Source organism: Pan troglodytes, chromosome 5 (genome assembly GCF_028858775.2).
Source record: "Pan troglodytes isolate AG18354 chromosome 5, NHGRI_mPanTro3-v2.0_pri, whole genome shotgun sequence".
Taxonomy (NCBI): domain Eukaryota; kingdom Metazoa; phylum Chordata; class Mammalia; order Primates; family Hominidae; genus Pan; species Pan troglodytes.
The window spans coordinates 44,848,763-44,869,457 of NC_072403.2; the positions used below are offsets into that span (position 1 = coordinate 44,848,763).

At 37.1% G+C, this 20,695-nt stretch overlaps 1 protein-coding gene across 2 annotated transcripts in view; it reads left to right on the forward strand.

The window, feature by feature from the left end:
• Positions 1–20,695, forward strand: part of DNAH8 (dynein axonemal heavy chain 8) — a 322,731-nt gene that overhangs the window by 246,486 nt on the left and 55,550 nt on the right. For both annotated transcript variants that reach the window (XM_063812416.1, XM_054686792.1), the window contains 3 exons: positions 14,924–14,997; positions 16,999–17,151; positions 17,711–17,866. In XM_063812416.1, the coding sequence (XP_063668486.1) occupies positions 14,924–14,997; positions 16,999–17,151; positions 17,711–17,866 (383 nt within the window). The remainder of the gene's footprint in view (positions 1–14,923; positions 14,998–16,998; positions 17,152–17,710; positions 17,867–20,695) is intronic.

The following is a 20,695-nucleotide window of genomic DNA, read 5'->3' on the forward strand; positions in this document are numbered from 1 at the left end:
ATAGTGACGTCAGCAAGATGTCTCATATCCCTCCACATATCCCTCCCTCATATCCCACCACCACATCAGGAATTCTGTATCCATCTACAGACAAAGTCTCTCTGCAGGAGCCTCGGGATATAGGTAGAAGGTTGTGAAACCCTATTAAAATCCAAGACCTAGGAGGGTTGTTTTGAGAGCACAAACTGACACCCAAATGGCAGATCTGCCAATTGTGCTTCCAGGTTCAAGCCTAGAAATGGCCCTGCTCCCCAAGGAGTTTGGCTATAGCCCTTTTTGGCCTTGAGCCTGCAACTAAAACCAACTGCCAAGGGTTGTAGGTGGAATCAGGCACACTAGTGTCTCAGTGCAGAGGCTCGTCTGCCTGCCAGCATCGATCTTGGCAGTGAACTTGAAAGTTGCCCTGTGGCTTGTCTCCAACCACCCTCAGCTGAGGTCCCAACTCAGAGCTAACTGTGCAAGAGCCCAGAAGGAGGCTTGCTCATATCTAGCAGACTGGGAGTCTGAGCCTCCATGAAGGGCTCATCAACCTCTGTACCCCAGCAGATACCAAGGGTGCCCACTGTCAGCTCTGGTCCCTCCTGCTGCAGTCAGGGAACTATCCTACCTGTGCAGGGATCTACTGGGAGATACATGCCCTTCTGAGCCAATGAGATGAGCTCTTCAGCCATCATCCTCCAGCAGATCCCAAAAGGGCCCAGTCTCAGCTCCAGTTCCTCCTGCTGTAGTCAGGAAACTAATTTGTGCAGAGAGCTGCTGGGAGACACACTCCCATCTGAACCAATGAGGTGGGCTTGCCAGCTCTGCCCCACGTCAAGTCCTGAAGGGCTCCGGTCTCAGCTCTGGCTCCTCCTGCTGCATTTGGAAACTATCCCATCTGTGCAGAGACTTGCTGGAAGACAAACCCATCTGGGCCACTGGGACAGGCTTCTGGGCTTGTGTCCCTGACCAACTGTCTCACACAGTTCAGGCACATTGTGCCTAAAAACAAAACAAAACAACAACAACAAAAAACTTGTTATAAATATCACATTTTTTGGTAAGCCTCATGGTAACCACAAAGCAAAAACCTGTATTAGATACACTAAAATTAAAAAGTAAGGAATCAAAACATACTACTAGAGAAAATCACTTAACCCCGACCAAGGGAAGACTGCAAGAGAGGAAGAATGGAAGAAGAAAGGATCTACAAATCGACTAGAAAACAAGTAACAAAATGGCAGTAGTTAGTCCTTACCTACCAACAATTACCTTGAATGTAAATGGATTAAAATCTACGATTAAGAGACACAGAGTGGCTTAATGGATTTTTTAAAAAAGACCCAGCTGTATGCTCCCTACAAGAGACTCATTTTACCTGGAAGGATACACACAGACTGAAAATGAAGGATGGAAAAGATATTCTATGCAAATGGGCACCATAAAAAGAACAGGAGTAACTATGCTTATATCAGATAAAATAGACTATAAACCAAATACTGTAAAAGAAGGCCATTATACAGTGATTAAGGGTAAATACAACAAGAGTGCATGTGCGCATACACACACATGCACCCAACATCAGAGCATCTAAGTGTATAAAGATATATAAAAATTAATATATATATTAATTATAAAAGATATAATTAATAAAAATATAAATATTAATAGACCTAAAGGGATAGACTGCAACACAATAATAGTAGGGGGCTTCAACATCCCATTTTCAGCAATGGACAAATCACCCAGATAGAAAATCAATAAAGAAACATTAGAGTTAAACCATACTCTAAATCAAATGGACCTAACAGACATTTACAGAACATTCCATCCAATAGTTGTAAAATATACATGTTTTTAAACAGCACATGGAACATTCTTGAGGATAGATCATATATGAAGCCACAAAACAAGTCTTAACAAATTTTAAAAAATTGGAAACCTACCAAGTATCTTTCTTGACCACAATGGAATGAAACTAGAAATCAGTAACAGTAGGAACTTTGGAAACTGTACAAATACAAGGAAAGTAAACAATATGTTCCTGAATAACCAATGAGTCAAAGAAGAAATTTAAAAGGAGATTTAACAATTTCTTGAGGCAAGTGAAAATGGAAATACAACACACCATAATCTATGGAATACAACAAAAGCACCTCTAAGAGAGAAGTTTAGAGCAATAAATGCCTACACCAAAAAAAAAAAAAAAAAAACAAGATCACAAATAACCTAATGTTGCATATCAAGGAACTAGAAAGACAAGAACAAATTCAACTCAAAATTTGAAGGAAAGAAATAATAAAGATCAGAGTAGAAATAAATACAATAGTGTTTTGTTTTGTTTTTTTTTTTAATGAAGTCTTGCTGTCTCCCAGGCTGGAATGCAGTGGCGAGATCTCGGCTCACTGCAAGCTCCGCCTCCCGGGTTCACGCCATTCTCCTGCCTCAGCCTCCCGAGTAGCTGGGACTGCAGGTGCCAGCCACCACGCCTGACTAATTTTGTTTTTGTATTTTTAGTAGAGACGGGGTTTCACCATGTTAGCCAGGATGATCTAGATCTCCTGACCTTGTGATCCACCCACCTCAGCCTCCCAAAGTGCTGGGATTACAGGCGTGAGCCACCGCGCCCGGCCGATAGAAATTTTTAAAAGTACAAATGATCAACCAAATGAAGTGATATATTTTTGAAATGATAAAATCAGTACACCTTTGGCCAGACTAAGAAAAAAAGAGATATGACTGGAAAAAAAAAAGAGATGAAAAAGGAGACATCATAACTGATAACACAGAAATACAAAAGATCATTAAAGATTATTATGAAAAATTACATGCCAACAAATTGGAAAACTTAGAATAAATGGATAAATTTCTGGACAAATATAACCTACCAAGACTGAATTATGAAGAATTAGAAAACCTGAATAGCCAATAATGAGTAATGAGATTGAATCAGTGATTAAGTCTCCCATCAAAAAAAAAAAAAAAAAAAAAAGCCCAGGAACTGATGGCTTCATTATGGAATTCTATCAAACTTTTAAGGAAGAAATAATACCTATTCTTCTCAAATTATTCCAAACAATTGAAGTGGCTAGGAATTTTTTCAAACTCATTCTATGAGACTAGCATTACTCTAATATCAAAACACAAGGACACAACAAAGAAATAAAACTACATACAGGCTGATATCCCTGATGAACATAGATGTAAAATCCTCAACAAAATACTAGCAAACCAAATCAAACAGTGCTCCAAAAGATCATTCACATTGATTAAATGGAATGCAGGGATGTTTCAAGATACATAAATCAGTAAGTGTGATATATGACAGTAACAGAATGAAGGACAAAAACCATATGATCATCTCAATAGACACAGAGAAAGAACTGGATAAGATTCAACATTCCTTTGTGATAAAAGCCCTAAACTAATTAGGTATGAAGGAATGTACCTCAACACAATAAAGGTCATGTATGACAAACCCATAGCTAACATCATACTAAACTGGGAAAAGTTGAAAGCTTTTCCTCTAAAATTAGGAACACAACCATAATGCCTGCTTTCACCACTTCTGTCCAACATAGTACAGGAAGGTCTAGCTAGAGCAGTTAGACAAGAGAAAGAAATAAAAAGCACCCAAGTTTGAAAAGAGGAAGTCAAATTGTCCCTATTTATAGATGACATGTATACAGAAAACCCTACAGATGCCACCAAAGAATTGTTAGGACTGAAAAACAAGTTCAGTAAAGTTGTAGGATACAAAGTCAATCTACATGAATTAGGGTTTCTATATGCCGACATTGAACTATCTGAAAAAGAAATTTAAAAAGCAATCCCATTTAAAATAGCTACAAAAAATAAAATACCTAGGAGTCAATTTAACTAAGGAGGTGAAAAATCTCTTCAACGAAAATTATTAAACATTGATGGAAGAAGTTGAAAAGGACACAGATAAATGGAAAGACATCCAGTGTTAATGACTTGAAAGAATTAATATTGTTAAAATGTCCATAGCTACCCAAAACAATCTGCAGATTCACATGCAATCTCTATCAAAATACCAATGTCATTTTTTATGGATAGAAAAAAAATTCTAAAATGTATATGAAACCACACAGAATCCCAAATAGCTAAAGCAGTCTTGAGCATTAAAAAAAAAAAGTTTAAGGCACCAAACTACCTGACTTCAAAATGTACTACAAAGCAATAGTAACCAAAACAGGATGGTAGTGGCATAAAACCAGACACATAGGCCAATGGAGCAGAATAGAGAAACCAGAGATAAACCCATGCATTTACAACCAACTTATCTTCAACAAAGTTGCCTAGAACATGTAATGAGGAAAGATCAATCTTTTCAATAAACGTTGTTGGGAAAACTGGGTAATTATATGCAGAGTAATGAAACTAGACCCTATCTCTCACCATACACAAAAATCAAATCAAAATGGATTAAAGACTGAAATGTAAGACCTGAAATTGTGAAACTACTATGAGGAAACACTGGAGGAAATGCTCCAGAACATTAGTCTGGGCAAATATTTTTTCGTGTAAGACCTCAAAAACAGGCAACCAAAGCAAAAATAGACAATTGGGATTACCTCAAGCTACAAAGCTTTTGCACGGCAAAGGAAACAATCAACATAGTAAAGACATAACCTACAGGATAGGAGAAAATATTTGCAAACTATGCATCTGACAAGGTGTTAATATGCAGAATATATAAGTAACACAAACAACTCAATAGCAAAAAAAAAAAAAATAATAATAATCTGATTATTAAAGTGGACAAGAGATCCAAACAGACATTTCTCAAAATAAGACATATAAATTGCAAAAAGATATATGAAAAAGGCTGAACTTAATTGGTCATCAGAGAAATACAAATCAAAACTACAATGAGATATCATCTCACCCCAATTTAAATGGCTTGTATGAAAAAAACCAGTAACACATGCTGGCAATGATGTGGAGAAAGAAGAACCTTCATACAGTATTGGTAGAAATGTAAATTAGTACTTTGGAGAATAGTGTGCAGGTTCTCCAAAAAACTAAAAATAGAACTGCCCTATGATTCAGCAGTGCTACTACTAAATACATATCCAAAAGAGGTGAAATCATTAAGAAAACTCTGAAAGGATTTTTTTCATTTTAAATATAAAATTTAAAAAAACAAAGGAAGTGAAATCAGTATATTGAAGAGGTATCTATCTGTACTCCCGTGTTTACTGCAGCAGTATTCATAAAAGCCAAGATATAGAGTCACCCTAAGTACCCATCACCAAATGAATGGATTAAAACATGCGGTACATATACACAATGGAATACTATTCAGCCATAAAAAAAGAATGGCATTCTGTCATTTGTGACAACATGGATGAATATGGTGGGCATTATCCTAAATGAAATAAGCTAAGCATAGAATGACAAATACCACATGATCTCACTCTTGAGAATCTAACAAATTTGATCTCTTAGAATTAGAGTAGAATAGTGGCTACCAGAAACTGAGGGAGGAAGAATGATTTCTAGTGTTCTAGTGCACAGTAAAGTGAATAGTTAACAATAATTTATTGTGAAAAAATAATATATAGTCCAAAATATCTAGAAGAGAGAATATTGAATGCTCTGAACACAGGGAAATGAAAATTATATGTTGTGACAGATATCTAAATTACCTGATTTGATCATTACACAATGTATACATGTATTGAAACATCACACTGTACCCATAAATATTTACAATCATTATGTGTCAATGAAAAACAAAATATGACTTTGAAAAGGAAGAATTCAATAGAACATCAAGAAATAACTTGCAAATAATAACGTGCCTTCACCAAGTTGGAACACATGGGCAAATACAAGAAAGATGCAGGATTAAGAAATCTCATCACAACAATAAGAGAAAAACTTCTCCTTAAGGTATCATACTGTTATCTTGATGGGTGCTATAAAAGCCATTTTATAAAAATTCAACACTTATATTTGACTTTTGAAAAGTAGGAGCAGAAGGATATTTTATTTATATGATAATGATTATGAACCCCAAACATCGTGATACTTATTGGCGAACAACTAGAGACATATCCATTAAAGTCAGATACAGATGTCTGCTATTGCCACTGTTATTTAGCATTGTGTTGTAGAAGATATGGCTAATGTATTGAAAGAATCATAAATAAAAGATGTAACTACGGGAAAGGAGGGACAAAATCAACATTATTCTTAGACAATATAATTGTCTAACAAAAAACACAAATGAATCAACGGAAAAACTATTAGACTTAATAGTCTAATAGTTCAGTGAGGTGACTGTTTACAAGATAAATATATAAAAAATGTTGCTTTCTTGTAAAATAAGATGTAAAACTCCCTTTCATTATAGCAATAAAAATAAAACTGAGAAATAATTTTTAAAATACTCATTTAAAGAAAACTATAAAACCTTCTTAGAGGCATAAAAGTAGTTAGAATAAATGGAGAGGTAAGCCACATTCCCAGTATAGAGATTCAATGTTGTAAAGATGTCAATATTTCCTAAATTAATCTATAAATTGAAGCCAAGTCTAATTGAAACTCAAGCATCATTGTTTTTCTAGTTGGATAGTAGAGGGATATTAGAGCTTCTAGAATTGCAAATGGACAAGAATAGCTAAGAAAGCTTGAAATGGAAAAAAATAAGAATAATGGGGAACCAGCACCACCAGATTTTTAAAACGTTATCAAATGCCAATAATTTTATCATTTACATTGCAAACATTGATAAATATGGAGCAAAATGAAAGGGCCAAAATTAGACTCTTGTATGTACAATAGCTTAATATGTGATAAGATTTGCATTTCCAATCAGTGGAGGAAAAGTGGGTTAGACAGTAAACAATGTTGAGATAGCAGGTTAACTTTAGTAAACATAAAAGTTTTACCTCACATTAAACTCTAAAATAAATGTTAGGTCGATTAAGGCATTAAGTGCTTTAAAATAAACTATAAAACAAGAAAAAGAATATATTCAATTAGTTATATATTGTTGAGTGGCCAAGATTTTCTTAATCATAATACCTGAGTCTAAAACCAGAGGGACAAGATAGATAATATGACTGGAAGAATTTTAAAACATCTGTATGTTATAAAAAGGAATAAAATAATGGCATTTGCAGCAACCTGGGTGGAATTGGAGACCATTATTCTAAGTGAAGTAAATCAGGAATGGAAAACCAAACATATGTTCTCACTCATTAAGTGGGAACTAAGCTATGAGGACACAAAGGCCTAAGAATGATACAATGGACTTTGGGGACTGGGGAGAAAAGGTTTGAGGGTGTGAGGGATAAAATATTACTTATTGGGTAGAGGGTACACTGCTTGGGTGATGGGTACACCAAAATCTCAGAAATCACCACTAAAAATCTTATTCATGCAACCAAACACAACCTGTTCCCCCCAAAACCTGTTGAAATAAAAAAAATCTGTATGTCAAAAGCACCATAAATAAAATAAAAGCACAAACAAAGAAACAAGGATAGGTGTGTAGGCTGGGGACTATAGCATTCCACTTCAATGGGAGACACTGGGAGTCCTTTTTCTTATGTCGTGAATTTTAAAAAAATGTTTGAATGCTGTATCCAAACTATTCTCCATGTATGAATTCCTCCTAAGAACATATTGAGAGACATACATCCAGATTTATATACAAGGGTGTTTAATCTAGTGCTATTTATAATACTGAAAAATCAAAAATGTCTTAAATATATAAAAAGGTATTGATTGAATGAACAAGAATGCGTATGACATGATGGAACACCGTGCTGCCATTAGAAACTGTTTTCTGATAATATTTGATGACAGTAAAATATTCACAACATACTGTTGAAACGTAGAGATATAAAATAATGTATAGGCCGGGCATGGTGGCTCACACCTGTAATCCCAGCACTTTAAGAGGCTGAGGCAGAAGGATCATTTGAGGTCAGGAGTTTGAGATCAGCCTGGCCAAACATAGCAAAACCCTGTCTCTACTAAAAATACAAAAAATTAGTCGGGCGTGGTGGCACATGCCTGTAATCCTAGCTACTCAGGAGGCTGAGGCATGAGAATCTCTTGAACCCTGGAGGTGGAGGTTGCAGTGAGTCGAGATTGTGCCACTGCATTCCAGCCTGGGCGACAAAGCAAGATTCTGTCTCGAAAAATAAAATAAAATAAAATAAAATAATGTACAATTCATATATGCATATATAAATTTTAATATAGATAGGTCTACAAACCCTTGGAGTCAGATATGTTTCAGAAATCAGAATGTTCTGGTTTTTAGAAGGTGATATTCCATATATTATATAATACACTGCAGCTAAGATATAAATATTCAGGAAGATAGGGATAAATAAAGACTATTAATAGCCTCACATCTGTTTAGGTCAGCTTTTGCCTCCAAAATGATTTACCATTTTCAGAGCTTTCTGAATTTCGAAATGAAGGTAAGGGATTGTGGATTATGCATATTAAAAGGATTAGAATAAAGATCTCTAGGGAGGAATATCGGTGATTTTTATTTCCTTCTTTTTTTTTTTTTTTTTTTTTTGAGACGGAGTCTCGCTCTGTGGCCCAGGCGGGAGTGCAGTGGCGCAATCTCGGCTCACTGCAAGCTCCGCCTCCCGGGTTCATGCCATTCTCCTGCCTCAGCCTCCCAAGTAGCTGGGACTACAGGCGCCCGCCATCACGCCCGGCTAATTTTTTTTGTATTTTTAGTAGAGACGGGGTTTCACCGTGTTAGCCAGGATGGTCTCGATCTCCTGACCTCGTGATCCGCCCGCCTTTATTTCCTTCTTTATATGCTCCTGTATTTTTGAAACCTTTTAATGTGAACATATATTATTTAATTAGAAGTAAGTCCAAAAAAATAAGAAAAAGTGGAAGAGACACAAGCCTAATTTTGGAAAGGAATATAAAGGCAGTCAAAATTTTACTAAAGTCTTTCAAATACAAACAATTAAAACAAAACCTAAACCACCAAAGTGTAATTATACTGTATCACCTGCAGCAACACTTCCTCCAATGTTTCCTGCATACACGCTTCTCTTGAGAGTCCCCCTTATGATATCTTGGCAGTCCTTGCCCCCCACCTGTAAAAACTCAGCCTATGCTGTTTCTTGTCTCATTGGCCCCTTTCCTTCCTTGCGTGGGAATGTTTCTTACTTTTTCAACGCCAATCAATCTTTTTCTTCCCCAGGCCACTCAGAAAAGACATAAAATATTTATCACCTTATATTAAATGAAGAAAGATTACAAATTAATAACAACCTTCCACATTAAGAAACTTAGAAAAGAAGAGCAAACTAAACTCAAAGCAGTCAAAAGAAAGGAAATAATAAATATGCGAGCAAAAAAAGCCAGATAATAGAAAAACAACAAAGAATCAAGAAGTCAAAGGTATCTTTTTTGAAAGATCAATAAAACTGACAAATATTTAGCTAAACTAACCAAGAATAAAGAAGAGAAAGTGAGATTACTAAAATCAGCAATGAAAGAGGGGCGTAACTACTTACCCAAATTTAAAAACTCCTAAGGGAATACTGTGAACAATTATGCCAACAAATTAGATAACCTAGATGAAATGGAAAAAATATTAGAGATAACTATTGAAACTGACTCAAGAAGAAGAAGAAAATCTGAATAGAGCCATAAGAAGTATGGAGATTTATTCATTAATCAAAAAATTCACACAAAAGGAATCTTAGTCCCAGATGGCTTCATTGGTGAATTCTAGCAAAATTTTAAAGAATAGCACTAGTTTTTCTCAGCTTTTCTAAAAAATAAAAGAGGAGGGAACACTTTTCAACCCATTCTGAGACCAGTATTACCATGATACCAAATGCAGACAAAGACATCACACATACAAAAAACTACAGACCATTATCCCTTAGGCACATAGAAACAAAATTCTCAACAAATTATTATCAAACCAAATGCAGCACCATATAAAAACATTATACACTATGACCAAGTGAATTAATCCCAGGAGTATGAGGTTGGTTAAACATATGAATATCAATCAATGTAATATACCATATTAATAGAATAATAGACAACAACCACATGATCATCTCAACAGATGCTGTCTTAGTCTGTTTGAGCTGCTGCAACAAAATACCATAGACTGGGTAGCTTATAAGCATAGAAATTTATTTCTGATAGTTCTGGAGGCTGAGAGTCCAAGATCAAGACCTTGGCTGATTCAGTAGCTGATAAAGGCCTGTTTCCTATTTCATAGATGACTTCTCATTGTGTCTTCACATGGTGGAAGGAGGGCATCTTTTATAAGGTCACTAATCCCACTCTTAATACCTTGTCACTTCCTAGTACCATCACTTTGGGGTTTAGGTTTCAACATATGAATTTTAGGGGTACATAAACATTTAGTCCATTGCAGATACAGAAAAGCATTGAAAATATTGATAAATATGAATTAGCAAACTAGAAATAAGAGGAAATTTTCTCAACCTGATAAAAGGCACCTACAAAAAACTCACAGTTAATGTCACACTTAATGGTAAAAGACTGAATGCCTTCTCCCAAAGATCAGGAGAAAGACAAGGATGTCTACTCTTACGACTTTTATTCAGCATTGTATTGGTGGTTCTAGATAGGGCAATCAGACCAGGAAAAGAAAAAAAAAAAAACCATCTACATTGGAAAGGAAGAAGTAAAACTGCCTCTATGATTGTGACATGAATTTGTACATAAAAAATTATAAGTTGTTTACCAAAAAACAATTAGAGCTAATAGATGAGTTCAGCAAGATTGTAGGATACAAGGTCAATATTTAAAAGCTATTGTATTTCTATGCACTAGCAAGAACAATTCAAAAAAATCATAAACACATTACAATTCATTTACAATATTATTAAAAATAAAATACTTAGGAATAAATTCAATAAAAGAAGTGGAAGATTTGTACATTGAAAACTAAAAAACATCATTAAAAAATTAAATACCTAAATAAATGGAAAGACATCCAGTGTTCATGGATCAGGAGACTTTGGTAAAATGCCAGTACTCATCTAATAGTTCAAGAGATTTAACTCAATCCCTATAAAAATCCCAACAGCCTTTTTTAAAAATAGAAATTGACAAGACGATCCTAAAATTTGTATGGAAATTCATGGGACCCAAGATAGCTAAAACAATCTTGAAAAGAAAGAACAAAGCTATAGGACTTATGCTTCCCAAAATCAAGACTTACTACAAAGCTACAGTAATTAAAACAGTGTGATATGGGCATAAAGATATGTATCATTGCAAAGAATATATATCTCAATGCAGAATTGAGAGTCCAGAAATAAACCCAGCCCTCACATATTATGGTGAGTTGGTTCTCAACAAGGGTTCTAAGACCATGCAATGTTGGAAAAGACAATCTTCTTAACAAATGGTGCTGGAAGAACTGATATGCATTTGCAAAGGAATGAAGTTTGGTTTTTACATCACAACATACACAAAAATTAACTCAAAATCAGTCAGAGACTTAACTGTAAACACTAAAACCATAACATACTTAGTAAAAAAAATAAGAGTAAATCTTTGTGGCCGTGGATTAGGCAATGGTTTTCTAGATATGAAACCAAAAACATAAGCAATAAAAGGAAATATTGATACATTGGACTTAATAAAAATGTAAAACTTTGTGCTTCAGAGGGCACCATCAAAGGACAACCTATAAAACAGGAGAAAATATTTGCAAATCATACATCTGTTAAGGGTCTAGTATCCAGAATATATAAAGACCTCTTACAACTCAACAATAGTCAAATTACCCAATTTAAAAATGGGCAAAGGATTTGAATGGATATTTCTACAAGGAAGATGTACAAATGGCCAATAAACACATGAAAAGATACTCAGCTTTGTTAGTTATTAGGGAAATGCAAATTAAAATCACAATGAGATATTTCTTCATTCCCACTAAGATAGCTATAATCAAAGACAAGGACAACAGCAAGCATTGGTAAGGATGTGGAAAAATTAGAACATTCATACATTGCCAACGGAAATGTAAAATGGTGCAGCTGCTTTGGAAAACAGTCTAGCAGTTTCTCAGAAAGTTAAAGATAGGGTTACCACATAACTCAGCAAACTTGCCTCTAAGTATATACCCCCAAAAAACTGAAAATATACATCCACCCAAAAACTTGTATGTGAATGCTCATAGCAGCATTACTCATACTACTAAAAAGTGAAAACAACCCAAATGTCTGGGGCTGATGAACGGATAAAGAAATGTGGTCTATCCATGCTGTGAACTCTTAGTCAGCCATAAAAAGGAATGAAGTAATACATGCTACAATATGGATGAACCTTGAAAGCATGCTAACTGAAGGAAGACGGACACAAAAGACCATATATTGCATAATTCCATTTAATGAAATGTCTGGAATAGAGACAAAGTAGATTGGTGATTGCTGGGGTGGGAAGGGGGAATGGGAAGTGACTGCTAATGGGTATGGGGTTTCTTTTGGGGTTGATGAAAATGTTCTGGAATTAGATGATTTGATAGTAGTGATAGTTATGCAACTCAAAATATATTTTAAAATATTAAAGTATACACTTTATAATAAAGTATATATTTCATAATTTATATGGAAATTATACCTCAATTTTAAGGGTTCAGAAATATATATTTATTGAGCATCTGCTGAGTGCCAGGCACTATCTAGGTGCTGGGTTGGCCACCATGTCTAAGTCCCTAGCTGATATTCTAGACTGGGGATAAAACAGACAGTTATCGATAAACAAGGTAGTACACAATATCCTAAGAAGAAAAGCATAAAATATGTTAAGAAGCAGGGGAAAGGACAGAGTGATGGGAGAGGTGTGCTGTTTTAGATAGAACAAGGACCGTCAGGAAAGTCTTGCTGACAGGGTGAGAAAAACCTGAGATGTGAAGGGAGTGAGTCTGGAACTCTGAAGGAGGGAACACCAATGAGGCTGGGGTGGGCCTGGGGAGGAGGCTGTTATGGATGGAGGAAAGTGAATGGATAGGGGGGTGGTGAGATAAGAAAAGGTGTGTGTGTGGGGAAGTGGGGGGTGGTGTGTGGCAGCAGTAGCAGGGACTGATTGTGTAGGGCCTTATAGTCTGTAAATAAGAACTTTGGTTTGGATTTTGGATTTTGCCTTGGATGCAATGGGAAGCCATTGGATGGTTCTGAGCAGAGGATGAACACAATCTGATTTAGGGCTTGAGAGACCCCTCTGGCTGCTGTAGGAAGAATAGCTAGTAGAGGACAAGGGTGGAAGTGAGGTCGTCACCAGTTAGGAGGCCATTCCAAGAATCTAGGCAAGAGGTGGCGGTCACTTACACCAGGAAATAAAAGCAGAGTTGGGAAATGGTCAGATTCTGGATATGAAGGGATGCCTCTAAATCGCCTCTTGACCCGATACCTGGATCAAGCAACAACTGTCCCAGGGCCACCTGAACGAAAACTAGACCTTCCTTTTAGAAGGTGTGTTTCAGAGGAGTTGGAAGAAGACAGAGAGGCTGTGGCTCACACTCATGTGTTAATACTTTTTGAGCCTATCACGTTCCCTCATTGATCTATTGAACATCTGTGTGTTCTTCCGAAATAAGTGGGGCTCGATGTCTATCCACGATCCAGAGGCTCCTCCCATTCAAGTCACGCCTCTCCTTTCTTCTGCTTTTATAGGCTGGGTGGGATTCTTTTCAGGTGCCAGATTCCCCTTAGGAGCTGGAAAGATTCATGTGGGCTTTGGTGGGAAAATCCACCTTTGCTTGTTAATACTTGGCCCATTTCAATTCCTGATTCTCCAAGCAGTGAGTGCTCTTCCATCCTCCTTCAGGCTCTCATTGCAAAGTGTCTCCCTGTGACCCTGAGCCCACGAATAATCCCTAATCTTGCACCCTGCAGACCCTCTCAGAATATCTGGCCATTAACCACAGGATGCCATTTAAATGGTGTGTCCTGACAGTGTCTCTGGTTTCTGACATACTTCCCTCCCCACCCCATGAAGTTTCCAGCTTCTTATAGTCTCTACCAGCAGTTACCAAAAACACACACTGGTTCACAATGTCTCCATTGATTGCTTTTCCTTGTACAGGGATTATGCCTCTAGAACTCAAGAAAATTTGGGTCCACAAGGGCTTGCTTAAGAGTTAATTTCCAATTGCAGTTGTGCAAACATGATTCTCAGACTTCTTCATTTTAGCTAATTCATGTGGGAGGTCACAAGCATGGTTCTCTGCCTGGGACATCTGGTCCTAAATGGTGTATTATCTCTGGAATTATGACATTTCTCATCGTGGAGTGTTTTCATGTTTAGTTCCAAGGTGGTGATTTAATCTGAGGAGCAGCTGAGAACTAGCTCTTAGACGGTTGCCCCTGAATGTACCCGTCACAGGGCTGAACTGTCTCAAATTTCATCTCAGAAAAATGATCAGACATACAAAGAAAACCAAAACAAGCAGACGGAAAACACTATGAGCCTGATATCTAAAAGGAATAAACAGAAAGTTAAATCTTTATAGAAGCATCTGCTAAAACGCTGAAAAGGATTCTAACCAAAACTTACAGCAAAACTAAAAAATCCTTTTTCCCTACAAATACCTGTGATAGCATTGTAGTTGCCTCTCCCACCATTGATCTTGTTCCTCATTGTCTCCAAAGAATCTCAAACTCTCTAAAAGCCCACCATATGTGCCTTTTTCTCTCCCTTCCTGAACCCCAACCCTCGCCTTTCCGGGTGGTGCCTCCAGGTCTCTGCTCCATGCATTTCTCTGATCCGCACAACCAAAGGCCAGGCCTGTTTGAACAGCAAAGATTTTTTTTTTTTTAAGAAACAATAGAAGGAGGCTATAATCATTCAGAAATTAATTTTTCATTCTAATCCTGCTGTAAGAGTTGTGTTTCATCATAGTGAACTTTCTCCTATGTTACAGAATGTAGAACTATCTCAATGGGGCAAGGACAAGAAGTACACGCTCGAAAGCTGATTCAGATGTCAATGCAGCAGGTATGTGACAAGAGACTGCTCCTGCTGCAACATTATTGCTAGAAACCCCACAATCATGGATGTTACCACATTCTTCTCGTGATGCTCAATCCTGATTTTTCCATTTTTGCTTATCATTACCTGTGAATTTTAAACCTCAGTCTAGTTTCCTCCTGATATTCGCATGGAAAGCTTATTCCATTCTCTATAGTATATGCTCCATTTTACCTTCACCGAGTTTTTGTTCGTTTTATAATTTGGGAGACACACCTTTTGATTTCTAAGAATGCATCTCTAGCAGTCTTGGAATTTCATGATCAATATGAATAGGTAGTACTTAAGGAGTAACAGATTGAGACAGTTAAATTTCCATTTTCAGTTAAAGGCAGACTTTCATTTTTCATTAACGGATCATTTCAGGCAAAGAAGGAATATTTAAGGATGCTATGTTTAAATATTGATAATGGTTTTCACTGAAAATTGCAAGCCGAATGGAGTGTTGAGAGAGATTTCCCATCACACCTAATAAATACACAGGATATTAATTTTCTAGAAATGCTCTGTAGATAGCCATTTCAGCTGTAATAAGAAATTATACCATTTATAAAAATAAAATAAGATCTTGGTTTATTTTTAAGCTTTTGATCTCAGAATGTCTGTACAAACTTTGGTGCAGCTTTTCCCTGGGAATTAATGACTAGAGAGGGTTAATGGGCTAAAACTCTGTTGGGTCATCAAATTTTCCAGCTAGTCATTAATTCTCAAATGCCCTAAGCCTCAATCTTTATCACTTAATTAAATTCAATAATTTATTTAATTTATGCATGTATATCTCAAAGCAATTATGCATAATTATTTTTACTCGGATCAAATGTTTCACTCTATTGAGTGATTTGACAGTTTAACTTTGGGCCTTAAATAATTTCTTTAGTTTCTGTGAGTGCAAAACTTTTTAATTTAAATACGGTGTTCACGTTAACCGTCTTTGGAATACTAGCCTTTATAACTTCCATGCTCTGTTTGTCAAAGTGGGGTAAGTACTGATTATATGGCATAATCAGAAAAGAAAACCAGACATGAGCAGGTGCAGCCATGTTGCTGCCTTGAGGGACACCATGTTTAGCATAAAGCTGGCATTGTGGAACACAGAGTGGGGAACCAGAAAGTAAGTGGGTCCATGATGACACAAACTAATCCTGAATGCTATTTTCCTCTGAAACCCCAGTTGTATAGACGGCACATCCCCTTTGCTAGTTAAGCCGGCGTGAGTTGTATTTTTGCTTACAGTTGAGACATGGTATATATGCCTTGCCATATATTTGTCATGCTCACTCTTTTGTAGTTTTATGTAGTTCAAGATAACTGATTCCTGTATAAGGGTATTAAAATGTCTAGTGAAGAAACTATGTTCTCACAGGGCAGTGATGGTTTTGTGACATATTGTTTAAGGTAGTTTGTTTAATCAAGTATTTATTTAGAAAGTGCTTAATAAGTTATGTGGTTTCAGGAAAGTGTGGAGAGTGATGATAAAGAATAAAGCTTAGCATTTATGGTAGTAAATGTCACCAAACGTATTGTCTCCAGCTTTCATGAGATCATGTGTACCTTTCTTTGTAACTGTGAGTAACTGTGAACCATTCTTCTGGGTTTTGGGGGGTGAGTCAGTTCTGATTTACCTTAGGCAGGACAACTTAAGTTACCGATTCCAAAATACCCGTTCCCACCATTAGATGGTGCACACACTGTACTTACACAAGTCTGCCTTCAAGTTTTAATTTCTGTTCCTTTCTGAACCAGGGGTGGCAGAATACAATCATTTTGAACCCACTTGATTCTAAGTAATTAGCTTGTACCAATTACTTGTACCATAGCAGGAGAAATGATTGTATTGACATATAATTTTTAAAAATGTGTTCAAAACAGAGTATTCACATGGTTTTAAAAAAAAGTGCACATTTTGTTTTATTAAAATCATAGCAAAAAGGTTACAAGAAATAAATATGAACTTATTTTTGGATACAGGGTGGTTGGGTATTACTACAAAATTGCCACCTTGGCCTGGAATTCATGGAAGAATTACTAGAGACGCTAATTACCACTGAAGCCAGTGATGATTCTTTCCGAGTATGGATAACTACGGAGCCCCATGATCGATTTCCAATTACATTGCTTCAGGTTTGTTACTAAATGTCTTTTCATTGAGAGTCATAGTAATAAAGATGACATCATCGACATTGTTGAAAGATGGGACCACAACAGGGCTTTTTGGTCCTGTAGGGTCTAGACTGCAAGATCTTATACTATAATACTATAATCATCAAAATCTTGACATCAAGGTTAGACTGTAGTAAATATTTCCATAGAAGAGCTCTAAGACTTGGTACTAATTTATTGAGTTTCAACTCTGATCAATGTACTTAGTTTATACAATGCTGAACTTGCCCCCACTTTATGTACCATAAGCATATTGTTTTCTGATATACAGGTTGAGCATCCTAAATCTGAAAATCGAAACCTGAAATGCTCCAAAATCTGAAACATTCTCAATGCCAATAGAATGCTCAAAGGCAATGCTCATATAACAATTTAATGCTAATATTCCAAAATCTGAAATTCAAAACACTTCCAGTCCCAAGCATTTCAGATAAAGGATATTCAGCCTAATATTGTAATTTCTATTTTATTCTTTATAGTAATTTATAGAAACAAAACCACTGTTTTCTTTTCATGACAGACCTCTCTCAAATTCACTAATGAGCCACCCCAAGGTGTACGCGCAGGTTTGAAAAGAACATTTGCTGGAATTAATCAAGACCTTCTGGACATCAGTAATTTACCCATGTGGAAGCCGATGCTTTATACAGTAGCATTTTTACACTCCACTGTGCAGGTAACTGCAGAAAGCAGTTTTCACATTTAGGAGATGGCCGGTGGTGTGCTGAGGCCCCATTGGAGAGCCTTCCAGGAGGGTGCTATCCGTTGCCGCTCTGTCTCCTTACTCTCTTTTCCTTCATAGCACTTTCCCCACCTGGTATAGTGTATATTTGTTTATGTATTTTGTGTGTGCCCCCTGCCCCAACCCCCAACCCTGACTATTGGAATGTAAGATTCTCCAGGGTGAAGACTGTCTTTTCGTAACTTCTGACTCTCCTACTGTCACAACAGCACGCAGGGGATTATCAGAGCTCAATAAATATTTGTAGAATGAGCTAATGGATTATAAAGATAGGAGCTTGGTTTTGAAAGTGCCTGTGCTGGCCAAGAATTTTATGTGCACCATCTCCTGTAATACTAACAACCACATTTCAAGATAGGATTATCACCATCCCAAAGATGTTAAGTACTCTTCAAATGTGGTTGCTAGGATTGGCTGAACTAGGATTGGCTGGCTTTGATTTATGTATTGTTTTGACTCTATTTATTACCTGATAGTAAAAGTGGTGGTGATGTTGGAGGAGGAGGAGGAACAGCAGCTCCCTGTCTTTCTCAGGTCATTTGCTGTTTGCTTTTACAGTCTTAGTACTGACCCAGTAATTTAATAATTTTATGATTACCAAGCAACTTGTCTGTTACGATTTTTTAAATTATTGTTAGTGTTTTGTTCTGCATCTGAATTTTATATTTTGTTCTGTAATTCAAAAGCTATACATTTTCAATGCACTGGATCCATTCCTTGATTTCACAGAGAATTGAAGAGATTCCTTTAAGCCCTACCTGCAGTTCTTTCTTTCCTGAGGTTGGGGTGAAGGACAAAATAAATCAGTTGGTCTATCCCAGGAGTCAGGCTTTTAGCTGTGTACAGTGATGGGCAGAACTTCACATTACCTCTCCCTACCCTGTCCAAAGATGGAGGGGAACTTAATGCTCATCCCAGAAAATACTGTGTGTATTTACCCCTAATTCATTATCCCTACCACTTTACTAGGTTCCTGGCTGCCCAGGAGAGGGATGTGGTGTTTGTCTGCCTCCCAACACTGAGAGAGTTAAAATCAGATTAAATGCTTTGCTGGTGGTTATCTTTACTAAGTTCCGTTGTGGCCTTTGGATTGTCGATTACAGCTTTCAAGTCACAGAAGCCTATTTCTTACATTCTTATCTGGGAATTGTTCGCTTTGCTAGACCTTATCACACCCTAATACAAATATTGCTTTAACTCTGCTATTTCATTCCCAATTCACAAATAATGTATTTTATGATTCTGTTCCCAGTAGTGATGATTCAACTCTTCCACTGTGCTTATCATGGAGAGCTGGTTGGGGGTATTTGCCATATGGTTAATGTGGCAACCTGTGATTTTAGTGGCCATTATTCAAGTGCTAAAGGGAAGAAGAGCAACAGGACCATGGTCCAGCCATGGGGCTAAAGTGCCCTTGCACTTAACACCACATGTGTTTGGGTTAAAACGGAGGAAAAATATTTTCACTGCTAGGGCAGTGAAGTTACCAGTGGAGTGTCCAGGAATAAAAGGCTGAATATCTCTTAAAATCAAATAATAGAGGGCTAGAAATAACACTTCACTGAGAGTCAGGAGGCCTGGACTTTCGTGCTTGCTGTGAAATCAGTTAGCTGAAAGCAGTTAGTTGATCAAGTTATGTCTCTCTCAGGGCTTCTGTTTCCCCATCTGTGCAGTTAGAGGCAGAAGTAGGTGATCTTTCAAGGTTTTTTTCAATTTCTAAAATTCCATTGCCCAATTCTGTGACAATACAGTGAGTGTAGGTAATTCTTTTTCATCAATTTCAGAAGTGTTTACTTTGATATTTCCAAAATCTCCTGGGAATTTTAGACGTATGTTTCAGAAATATCACAGAAGTGTTTGCTGTGATTTTGCCTAAATATTTTTTTTTTACTTGGTTAGGATAGGGACAGCTTGATAGAAAAATCCAAAATTCTTCAGAGACTTGTTGTCTTGGGCCAGAAGCATCAACATCACTTGGGAGCTTGTTGGAGGTGCATGTCAGATCTCGCCTCAGACTCTCCTAAATCAGTCTGCATTGTACCAAGATACCTACATGATTTGTATACACCTGAATGTCTGAGACTCAACTGCTATAGGAAGGAATGTTGTGGATTAGATTGTTTGTGACTTACGTTTCTTTTCTCTCTCTAGTGTTGAGTATAAGAGCCAAACATCTGATTTGTTAATTGATTAATTGAGTCCTCCAAATTAAAACAGGTATCCCTTGCTTTAAACAAACATGTTATATGTACTTTTGTTCTTGCAGAGACAGACTGAAAAAAGAATTAGGCACAGGATCTGAAGCTCCAGAGGGGTTCATGCTGGAGTTCATCCCACATTACAATGCAGAACCCAGGAGTAAAATAGCCAACTCCCTGCCTGCTCTCCAGTAAAAAATGTAAATTCTCCCTTGGAATCCTGGTTTGGGTGGCATTATGCCATCAGCTTACCCCAGTTCATGGGCATGATATGTGGATTCTACTTCCGTTGCAGGGAACAAAATGAGCACCTCTCCTTTCCTGGGAGAAGGGGAAGTAAATATGGCTGGTCAAGGATAACTTGGGCAGAAGAGTGGTGGAGGGCGTGGTTTGCTTTATTCTTGAGGTGGGAGCAGGCTTTCCCAGGAGGAGGGTGCCCTGGGTGCTGCCATGGGAACATGCATAGATGCACTAGGCAACGCCGCACTAAGCTCTGCTCCCTGCCACTCCCCTTCTCCTCCAGCAACTTACTATCCACACAGGGCAGTAGCAGCTACCCTGAGAG